Source organism: Austrofundulus limnaeus, unplaced genomic scaffold, assembly GCF_001266775.1.
Source record: "Austrofundulus limnaeus strain Quisiro unplaced genomic scaffold, Austrofundulus_limnaeus-1.0 Scaffold10, whole genome shotgun sequence".
Lineage (NCBI taxonomy): Eukaryota > Metazoa > Chordata > Actinopteri > Cyprinodontiformes > Rivulidae > Austrofundulus > Austrofundulus limnaeus.
The window spans coordinates 4,137,093-4,148,398 of NW_013952412.1; the positions used below are offsets into that span (position 1 = coordinate 4,137,093).

General features: G+C 37.6%; 1 protein-coding gene across 6 annotated transcripts in view; it reads left to right on the plus strand.

Annotated features, from left to right (window-relative positions):
- Nucleotides 1–202: 202 nt before the first annotated feature.
- The window catches only part of ppfibp2a (PPFIA binding protein 2a), a 17,924-nt gene continuing 6,820 nt past the window's right edge, over nt 203–11,306 (plus strand). The window contains exons 1-8 of one of the 6 annotated variants that reach the window (XM_014001896.1): nt 203–459; nt 1,565–1,812; nt 4,843–4,929; nt 5,676–5,789; nt 7,349–7,480; nt 8,884–9,174; nt 9,459–9,551; nt 10,671–10,782. In XM_014001896.1, the coding sequence (XP_013857350.1) occupies nt 396–459; nt 1,565–1,812; nt 4,843–4,929; nt 5,676–5,789; nt 7,349–7,480; nt 8,884–9,174; nt 9,459–9,551; nt 10,671–10,782 (1,141 nt within the window). In that variant the 5' untranslated portion in view covers nt 203–395. Of the gene's footprint in view, nt 460–1,564; nt 1,813–2,712; nt 2,999–4,842; nt 4,930–5,675; nt 5,790–5,839; nt 6,537–6,563; nt 7,271–7,348; nt 7,481–8,883; nt 9,175–9,458; nt 9,552–10,670; nt 10,783–11,306 lie in introns of those variants that run through there. The other 5 variants (XM_014001898.1, XM_014001897.1, XM_014001899.1 and 2 more) reach the window with 5 other exon arrangements.

Consider the following 11,306-nt stretch of genomic DNA (forward strand, 5'->3'; position numbering starts at 1 on the left):
TGCGTGCAGTCCTGAGATGACATTTGTTATAAATTGGTGCTGAAATAAGAATAAACTGTACACTGAACCAAATTTAACAACTCTAAAATTGAGCTTTGACCTCATGTGCATTACACTGCCGGCTCTGGTTAAGACTCTGGTCACAAAATGAGAGGAGAGTTTAAAGCCAGAAGCCACACTCGGGACGTTATTCTTGGGAGTCACAGAGATGTCAGGATTGCTGTAAGAACTTTGCTGTAAATTGATCCGACTGCAACAAACACTAAGAGTATCCCTGCCCTTCAGCTGAACATCCTTTCTGCGCTTCCAACCTTTAACTTTAACACACTTCTTCACTTCTTCACACCAGTAACGGAGGACGTGTTAGTACTGTTTTACRAGAGAGGTGCGTTTCCATGGCATCACCTGCCAGCCACATGTTGGAGGCCGCCTTGGAGCAAATGGATGATATTATTGCTGGTAAGAGTTTCTGTTTCATTTTCAAAGGCTCGGGGGACTGCCCAGTTTTTAATTTCAGGCTTTCGTAAGACCGCTAATGGCCACATGACTTCTGTGTTGAAAATGCAAACAGTCATGTGGTACATTAAAGCCTCTCTAAGAACTGGTCAATTTAAAGCATGTGTGAATTCTTAAAAATAGTTTATTTTACAGCGTGAGGTACACTTGTTTAAGTGTTTTTAAACAATTTATGTATTTTTATGTATTTTTAATTTATTTATTTGTGGTTGATTTATTTTACACTTCCWTTGTCTCTGGTTTGATTTCAATTCCAGCAAATCTGTGTGAACTCTGACTTTGTTTTCAGCAACTTGTCTGGTGTAATTCCAAGCAGAGGTGATGCATTTTTAATCATTGCCAKCTTTTGGAATGTCACACAGTGTCAGAGAACTACCATCGGTTATTTATGGTGACATTCCAGTTATTGCTACACTTTAGAGAACAAAGTTTACAACAGACACAGTGAATGATGAGAGCAATATTGTACTTTTTTGATTAAATTTTTTATTTATTTTTTTTTTTACATGTGCCTGTCTAGTAGCTTAGCTACCGTACAAATATTTGAACTACTTTACTACAGAATTTAGTAAAACTTTCAAAACTTTAAAAGTATTTTCAGGTGTTTAGATCAAAGTGAACCCTTAAAGTTTGATGCTATTTCTATCCAGCAAGCCATAGATAATAAATATAAAGCCCCCAACCCTATTTTTCACTATTACCAGCCAGCCACTGTGCCTTTTTATAGTTTTTATGATCTACACCACAAAACTTTATCAGAAAATGTGTCAGTTTAATCCAATGAAGTTCATCATTTGTATACATTAATAAATCCTAAAATATTTCTTTTGTTACTAGACACAGAATTATGTTATGTCTCTTCAGACGTCTTACTTCCGTGAAGAGATGTTGAAACATGTCAGGTATGTCTGAAGAGACATGAAATCATTCTGTGTCCAGTAACAAAAGTAAGATTTTAGGAACATGTCATACGTTAAAATATTATTCTGATCTTATCTGCTAATCAGGAAAAGTAACTTTAAACTCCTTCATTTCTCTCACTCTCCAGGTAAAATGGGTCCAGGTTTGTTCAGTGCTCTTGAGAACGTAGGTGGCCAAGATTACCAGTCTTCAGCTTGTACTCAGCAGCTGCCCCTCCCCCCTCAGCTTGACCCTGCTGCTGAAGCTTTCAGGCTGACAGAGGCTCTCAGGGTCGTGCTGGAAAGCCAGGGCAGCGTGGATGACCAGGGGGCTCTCAGAAAGCAAGTCACCCCTGAGACAGCGGACGTTATACTGAAATGGCTGGGAATAAATGAGGTACGTGTTGTTTTGTTCATGCGAGGGATTCATGCGCCAGTTCACTATTAAAATACTGTAAAATACATCTATACTGATTTGTAGGTTTCATATATACATTTTATATTTCCAAAGTACAATCAATCAATAAATAAATAAAATAAATAAATAAATAAATAAATAAATATGGAATAGAGAATTGAGATATTTCACATATTTTGCCACAGTCTGCTGGGCCCCTGAGTTTTAATTTCTGCATGGCTTGGTCTTTGATCCTGGTCATCAACATCTGGGGGGCTGTTTTCCTGTCTGCTGAGAAGTGAGCTGGAAGCAAGATCTCATAAACAGCACCAGTAATGAGATCCAGAGCTGCTGTTTAAAGTAAAAGCAGTCACAATCCCTTTTCACCATTATTATTTTTTTTGTTTGGTTTCAAACATCATATTTGAGYGCTCTGTGTGAGGTACACCACTGTGCTTGTCCTCTTCTGTTCTGCCTCTTCTAAAATATAACGCTGTCGACTTTAACCTCACTTTCACTCTCCTCCACCGCCCCCTCCCCTTCTTGTGCTGCCTGTACTGACTTCTTACTCTGCGCCACATCTGAGAAGCATGTGGTGGAGGGAAAAAAAAGTTTCCTCTCTCCTAGTCTTGTTTAAAAAGCCCCACAAAATTAGCTTGCCCAAGAGGTACTGCAAGAAGAGGCCTGGAGAAAAAGGAAGGATAGGAGAAAGGAAGGCATCCGATAGAAAAAAAATGATGGAACGTTTTGCATGATAAGCAGGGAGAAAAAGAGAAAAAAAAAGATTTATGCAACATCATGAGCATATATGAGGAAAAATGTGTAAGGAATAGTTTGAAGAAAGAAAAAAAGAAAGGGGGTGGGAGTTGGGGGGTTGGGGGGAGTACAGCCAACTGGCATAGTTTGACTTATTCAGTGGATGTCTAAAAGTCTGAGGCAGTCTCGACTCCAAACCACACGGACCTACATTCCCTCTGCAAACCTCTGCATGCTCTGGAGTATGGAGAGCTTGTAAACGGAGGAGAAACAGCTAAAAGCCATTGTTKTGATTTGTGTTTTCATCTCCCACGGTGCCTCAGAGCACAGACTAAACTGTTTGACAACAAAAGCCCGTGCTAGACTACAATGGGCCAGCAGCATGGAGCATCATATTGATTTCTACAAACATTTTGCCTGGCTCAAGAAGGTAAGACAGATCTCACTTGCATGCTCTTCATACTTTCACACTTTCCCAGAGTTGCACAGAACCTCAGCTGCAGTTTGATGCTTTCCCAGTATAATTACAGTAGCCATAATTGGTCCTTTAGAGGCAGAGGTGCTTTGTTTTTTGTTTGTGTTTATTTATTTATTTATTTCTTTATTCACATGAAGGGAGGCTTCACAATAAGTAAGAAACACATTTTGCATAACATAAATGTTTTAAAAACATAATTAATTATGCATTTCTACTTTATTGACAAATACGCCTTTTTTGCATAATTTTATTTGCTTTTGTTTTCTTGAATTGACTAAAACAGGTGTTGCTCTTAGTTGCCCAGTTGGTCAAGTACAGTACAATTTATTGTGTTAAAACACAACTTTATTAATTCTACATTTTATTATATCTGCTATTTTTTTTCTTTTGTGGTTGTTGTTTTTGTTTTAAACAATAGTCACATTTTAAAGAAAACATCCAATAATTTAGATAAATTTCACTTATGTGACAACGTGCTGCCAGCTTTAGATTTTGTCAGAAGTTTAGATTTGTAATACATGAGATCACCAAGACCTCGTTTGTAATGGGACAAGATAATTGTCTTAATAAATGTAGTAACTGAGTTGTTCACATTGTCTGACTTTTACTGTAAGCCTACACTGCAAAAACTGTCCACCTAACCAAGTTTTAAAATCTTATATCCAGCCAAAAAGTCTTTTTGATCTTGTTTTGAGACTGATTTACTAAACAAGAACTGATTGTGTAAGAATAATAATCTTGTTTTCAGAATGTGTAAGATTATTTGTCTTATTAGTCTGAAAATTTTACATGGTAAGACTCTTGAAATACTTGATTTGACTCATTTTTTTTCTTATTTAAAGAATCTTACCAAGTAAAATTTTCTTACTCCATTGGCAGAAATTTTTGACTTTATTAGAGTCAAATTTTCAGACTAACAAGACAAATAATCTGAAAACAAGATTATTATTCTTACACAATCAGTTCTTGTTTAGTAAATCAGTCTCAAAGCAAGATTAAAAAGACTTTTTGACTGGATATAAGATTTTAAAACTTGGTTAGGTGGAAAGGTTTTTTAGTGTAATACCTGAGAGTTAAGAATTATTGTTTAAAATTCTGATTTTAGTGAATGGTGTTTATTAGAAACATGAGAACTAAGGTCTTGACTGCAAAATGAAGATGCTGTGTCTAAGAATCTAGAAGGGAAACCTATTAAAATGGCAAAAATCTGGGATGGATTTGTGAAGGGGGCTGTTAACTCTTTCATGTCTAAAGGGCGCTTAATAGAGAACACAAAGTTGRAAAAAATGGTAGGAGGAACTTCAAATAACCAGATGTGCTCTGACTAATTTGTGTCAGTCAAAGCCAGTGTTTATTAAAGTACCGGACAACTGAAAAATATACATTTAATACCAGCATGTATACCATCATTACCATAAGGCAAATACTGACAGAAAAAAAGTTAAATGCTTCAATCCAAACAGATACAAGCTGAGCTACATACTTTCTCACTATCTGTCGAAAGAAGCTTCTCTGAGAAATTGCAGTTCTCTTGGTTGCAGCTCTCTTGTACTTTGCTGACACTGTGATATTCCRGAGTACACATTCAGCTCAGAATTTATCCAGCACTTTTCCCTCTAGCAAATCAGCTGACAAGAAAAGTAGAACATTACTTTTAAGTCTGGATTAGAACCTGTAAACCTCTTACCAAAATCTCGCACACAGACATTAATAAAGTTTAATGTTTATGTGTAAACAAAAAGATAACTGTGCTATTGAATACACACTGAAATTTACAAGTGACCTCTTTTCCACAGGACAACCTCAGCTTAAACAGTAACGGCGACTTGTACCAGGACCGGCTGTCACGTCTGGAGGGAGACAAAGAGTCACTAGTTCTGCAGGTGGGATCCTGTTGAACTCCTGGGTTTCCAGAGAAACAACAATAGGAATCTGAAGGGCCAAAAATGTTTTGTGTTGGAAATGTTGTGCAAGTGTGTGTTTCTGTTGCACTGCCCAGGTGAAGCAACAGACAGAAAGAGGGTTTGGTTCTATTACAACAGAAGACGGTTTTATTTTGACTGATGTGTTTGTCTTGTATCTGTAGGTGTGTGTAGCACTCAGGGCTGTTGGACAAGTGCTTCAAAGACAGGTTGAGGCTCGCTGCCTCCATGTAGTGTACGTAGGTGTGTGAGTGAGAGGGCAACCTGTTTTTTTTTTATTTGTATTTTTTTTCAGACTTCAAACAAAGCATTCCTCTGGAAAATGTATTCCAGTTGGCACGTCAACCCTGCTTTTCAGCACGTGATCAGCTAWTATGCGGTTTTTAAAGATCTGCTGCAGATTTAGATTAAACAACACGTATTGTGCTGACACTGCTAGAATTACTGAAGTGTTGCAAGTGCCAACTGGAGCACAAAGGATCATTCTTTTTTAGTTTCCCTTAATGAATCATTTGCATGATCTGCAACAAAGATAGAAATGTTATGAAAATCAAGTTCTTTGAACACAAACATAGATGATGGTAATGACTTGAGTTACCTTGATTAGAAACACAAGCACTGCAACTACAACTTTATTTTCTCATCTTTATAAGCACTTTTTAATCTCTGTATATAAAGAAAAAAATAATTTTGTTCGTATTACTTAGGTAAGTGTGCTGACAGACCAGGTGGAGGCTCAAGGGGTGAAGATCCATGATTTAGAGAGTTCGTTGGAGGAACATCAGCACAAACTCAACTGCACAGAAGAGATGCTGCAACAGGTGACTTTAAATTGACATGGAATGTGTGCAAAAAACCCCGAAATATTTAAATATCCACATTTCCAAACATTCATAAAAAAGAGCTGACATTTAAGAATGCAAAAGTGCTAAATCAATTCCATTTGGGGAAATATGGTCTCCCTTTCAGATTTGACTTCTTCTCCTGGGCCATGTTTTTTTTCCCATAAGTTGCAGAATGTAGCCTAAAATGACTTCTGCTTCTTCTAAAGAATTTCCATCCTAAGATTCCAGTGAATTAGGTCGAGGATTACCGTGACAAAAAAAAAAAAAAAACTTTGGGAAGCTCAGACTCATTCCGGGAGTTTCTCAGTTTGAGTGCATGTCTGGTTATTGCAGGGCCAAACTCGTCTGTCTGGGCAGGAGATTTACTGTGCAGTTAACCACACCCCCAACCTGCAGCAACTGTGATTGTAGGCTTCCAGAGAGAAAGAGAAAGAGAGAGACAGGAAAGGAAAACTGAGAAAAAGGAGGAAAGGAACAAACGAGGAGGGGAGGAACAGCTGGAGAGAAGGGAGGGAGAAAGAGTGGTCCTCCTGTAGGAGTTAGACGTGTATGTCTGCATTTGGTTGCCTTTAGTTTTGACATCTACCAGAGACACTTTGTTAAAGGACTTTAGATTGTGTGGACGTATGAAACCTTGATGTCCTGAGACTGCAGCTCACTTTTCACCACTGTTTCTATGAGGAAAAGGCAATTGCTGTAGACAGATTCTGGATGACTAACCAGGTATTAGTTTCTATTCTTCTGCTGAAACCTTTGTAAAGGCTTCATTTGACTACTTTCTAACTAATCTTTACATTCATTTTAGAAAGTATGTACATTATCAAAAGCTGCCAAAGCTGTATTTTATTTAAATCTGGTTAGCATGAGGTTTTGAGTCTGAGCTGTAAATCTCTGTCTGGTGACAAAGTTCTAATAGTTTCCATGTGTGCTCTAAAATAAGTTTTTTTATTTTATTATTTTGTTTGAAAAGCAATCATTTAAATTGTATCTATACATGAAGTGTGATCCTCGTTTCTAGACTTCAAGGGATTCAACGTCTGTTTTTGACACCAACCAAATTAGAAATACATCTGTCGGCTGGTTGGATTTAGCTTTGGGAGTTGACAGCCTTTCAGGAAAGATTGCACAGAGCCATTTAGCCACAGTATCCCTCAACGCCAAGTTTGATTGGCTGTCATTCACTTTCACAAGAAGAGAAAATGCACCTGTCAAAGTTATTTTGATGTTCTCTCGAATGTTTTGCATGCTTTATTTTCTCCCCCTCAGTCTCACCCCCTCCCTCCTGCTCTGTTATGTACTTTGAGGGAGCTGTGAAATAGACATTATAAATAGTGGTCATGGGTTGTGTATATTTAGCCACGCAAACAGCTTCTGAAACCAGTGTGGTTTGTCTGAGAGGACTGTCATTGCAGAGTTGGTAGCTTGCTCTGTCTCACACTTTATGTCGTCTTTGTAGAGTAAGTACTGTGCATAATTGAGGGAATAATGTATATCTGTGCACCTGATTGTGTTTCTTGTGTGTTTTGCGATGACAGGAGCTCCTGTATAGGACGTCACTGGAGAAACAGAAGCTGAGTCTTATGGGGGAGGTCTCTTACTTGAAACTGAAGCTGTCAGACATGGAGGGAAAGCAGGGCCATGGAGTGGAGAGGCAGCACAAAGCAGAGGTAGGACCTCTCAATGAGTCAATTATGACTAATCCTTACGTCACATCATGCTTGAATTGTTTATTTTCACCAATTAAAGTATGACGTTTCAATCAATTGTCAGTGTGGGTAAAAGTAGGACTCGTATGACTTGTTCATTTTGATTCCTGGCAGTTGGTTGAGCAAAGAGGTTTTTTTTAGTTTCACAGTAATGTTCCTGTTTATTTCACTGAGGAACAATTAGTCTAAGGAGCATCGTTTTTGACCTACTTCCAGGAAAAGTTAAGTTGTAACAGCTAAGGTGCTCACAGTAATCTGCTCTGTGTTCTAATAGAGCCAGCAAAGCAGTCAGCTGCTGATTTTGTGGAGGACCATTAACATTTGTTGGATGAATGGAAGGAAACATTCCTCTAAAACCCAGTTTTGCTGAAACTGGAAGTCTACTCCAAGGGATTTAAATGTTTTTGTCACTTTAACTGGGTCATGTATTTGCTTAAGACTAATGGCTAGGTTACCAGCCGACTTCCTGCACATTTGGTGACCGTGTGGGTTCTTGGAAGTAGGAAAGCAGAAATTTTACCAGACAGGATATTCTAACAGTTACTGTCAAAACAGTGCTGCTCAATGGGTCTTTTTGTCCTCAGTTAAAAACAGTTCAGGCTTACTGGGGCTGTGTGATGGATGGCAGGCCAAATCTGAGCATGTGTGTAGGCACTGGTCCACAAAATTTTGTTTTTGGTGGAAGGTAAAAGTGGGTCCTTCTTAAAAAGAAACTCACCTTCCTCAAACTTAGCATCCTAATGTTTTTAAATTACTTTAAAAATAATTGAATTTCATGAAGACGTGTATTTCTAACTCTAAGAAAAGCCATTCCTTTTGTGTTTTTCCATTATTTCTTCTTTCTGTTTTTACAAACCCAGCTTTTAACAGTTGTTTTGACTTGAAGAGAGCAAAGAACACATTCTGTTTTTTATCACTGTACTGGTAACCCACGTGCTGCATCTACTACACAAACATGTCCTCACACACACACATATACACAGTACATGCAGAGAGCTTAAGAGTCAGTAAGCTTGTGTTTAAAATTAGCCATGGAGGCACTCATATCATCTGTCATATCCGCTGTACCGGACCCCCAACTGGAACKTTCTCTATCCACACTCAAACATAACCCAGCTGCTGCTGGTGCACATTTTGGTGTTGACTACATCTTACAGGCAAACTAAGAGGCTGCTTCTTGTGTGTGATAACAAACATTTTTGTTTGTATCAGATATGCAAAAATTATTGCTTTGCATATTTGATACAAACAAGAATTTTGTTTTTTGCACACACAAACATTGACAAATTCTGCACACAATTTTTCTCTGCTTTCTAAGTTTTTTTTATATTTATTTTTCTTTTCTCCCCCGCTGTATCTGCCAGACTGTAGTGAATTTCATTAGTGAGCTGCAGGAGCAGATGTGTCAGTTTCAGAAGGAGATCAATAGCAAGATCCAGGAGAAAAAGGCCTTCGAGTTCCTGACTGACAGCAAGTTTCCAATGGTGTGCCCCTCTGAATCCAATGAAGGACAGAGTAAACACCCTGGGTTGCCCTGGGAAGGACGCTCAGAGGCGATGCAGGAACTAGAGGAGGATTCTGGCAGACCTGTTGGGAACACTCACAACCTGACTGAGGGTAGCTCAGAGCACCGGTGCCACTGCGGAGGAGAAAGTGTAGGAATARTTTGCCTGCATGGCTTCTAATGGTGTGCAGAGCATGTATTGTCTGTCTCTTTTAGCTTCACAAGCAAATTAAATCTTATATCCTAAACAATACTTTCTTTTACTGTACACACGTAATTACTGCAATTATTCATGTTATACAAACCCCTGAGTGGCACAAAGCAAACCTTTAACAACAGAGCTAGGATTATGTGTTGTGTGAAAGAATAATGAGCACATTTGTGACTTTTGTTGGATGTAAAACTAATCCAAATGTCTAATACTTTCTGCTTCAGATTTTACTTAAAGAACTTCAGATTCTAAAGGACAAAGTTCAGCATCTGGAGGATCTAAAGCAACAATATGAAAAGAAACTCAAAGCAACCAAGGTAAAATATTTTCTTTATGGTTTGTAGGCTTTATAATCTCTTACCAGTGTCTAAATTTAACCAATAATTATCTATTCAGCTTTTTATAATTGTTGTCTAATCTGATCCTCCAACCAGTTAAATGAGATCTTCAGTTTTGCATGATTTCATAATGTTCAGATTTTTGTATTATTTTTAGAAAGATTATGGTTAATTTACAATTCAAAGTATGAAAGAAATAGATTTAATAGTTTAATGGTAGCTTTTTTATTAAASCCTCTGAATGGACTGACACAATTGAAGAGCATTTAGCATTTTACGTGTGTTTAAATAAAATGATCACACACACTCAAACTAGCTGTTAGCTTGTCAATCCATTCCACAGAACTGAAGAGCTGAACCATTCAATTTAATTTTATCATATGCAGGTTTACAGGCATCACTTGCTGCAGTAACGATAATTTCATTACATATTTTTGCCAGYAGTGTCCACCTAGTCCTAAACATAATACTCATGCTATTCATGATATCTGTAAAACAGCATAGATCTAAAATCAAATGTCTGCTTAATGTGTGTGATCACAGTCTGAAGAGAAACCCATTTAAACCTGGCCCTGCATATAAATAGAACAAAGGTAGACATGTTTTTTAAGCTTTTAAACACCGACATAGAAAGAAAGAAAAACGAGTTTCAAATCCTCACTAATGAGCTTCATGTGTTCCCAAATCCTGAGTGTCGTTTAAAGTAGATCTTATTCAACACAGTATGCACACTACACAGGAATCCATGCATACGCAAGAATAAAATTCACTTGCAATAAATAAATAAATACATAAAATAGGTCAATCTCAAGATTTATTTCCAACAATGTCTTCCAGTAACCTCATTCAAAACAAACTCCAGAGAGCAATGACCTAAAGTTTGGTCCTGTGAAAATCAGGGAAGAAAACTTTCCATTCTTAGCTGTGGTTGATTTATATGCAGAACGTGGTGAAAAAAAATCTGTACCAAACATGCAGACAAAAAAATAGAAAACTTTTAAATGCATGTATGTCTTCTTTGGTAATGCATGGGTGAATGTTTGGTAAAAAAAAAACAGAACTGTAAGTTATTTTGATTCCTAATTGTGTGTCACACAGACAGAGATCAGCAGTCTACAGCAACTTCTGCTCAATAAGAAYGCTGAGATTGAGAACTTGCAAACTCAGTTACTGGCCAGATCCTCTGTGACCCCAGAGAGCACAGAGAGAGGTGAGTACAGCACCTGTATGCCATTAAATCCCCAACAACCTGTCATAAACAGCCTTTCACATATTTATTCATCAAGCTCACAGGTTTTTACATTTATTAACATCTGTGGGGATGAAAAGTTGTCATTATAGCCTTTAAAAATCCTCTTTATTTTGAATTTCTATGTGTTTGTCTCAGAGAACAAGAAAGAGCTAAGCAAATACAAGCCCACGGAGGGGCTAAAGAACTCTTTCAAACCTATAGGCCATGTCTACTTTTGAACACACATTGATTTCTTTTTCACACATATGTATTTTATTTGCTATCTTTTATTCTATTCTTTTTTAGCAGTTTTGACTATAGTTTCTAAAATCAGCTGATCTTAGATTTTGTTGTCTTTGTGATTTTTGGAGATAAGAAAAACAATGCCAAAATTATCTACAGTATTGTCTTCTCTAAGAGATTTGCTCCTAATATACTTTGCATTTCACACACACACACACGCACACACGCACACACACACACACACACACACACACACACAC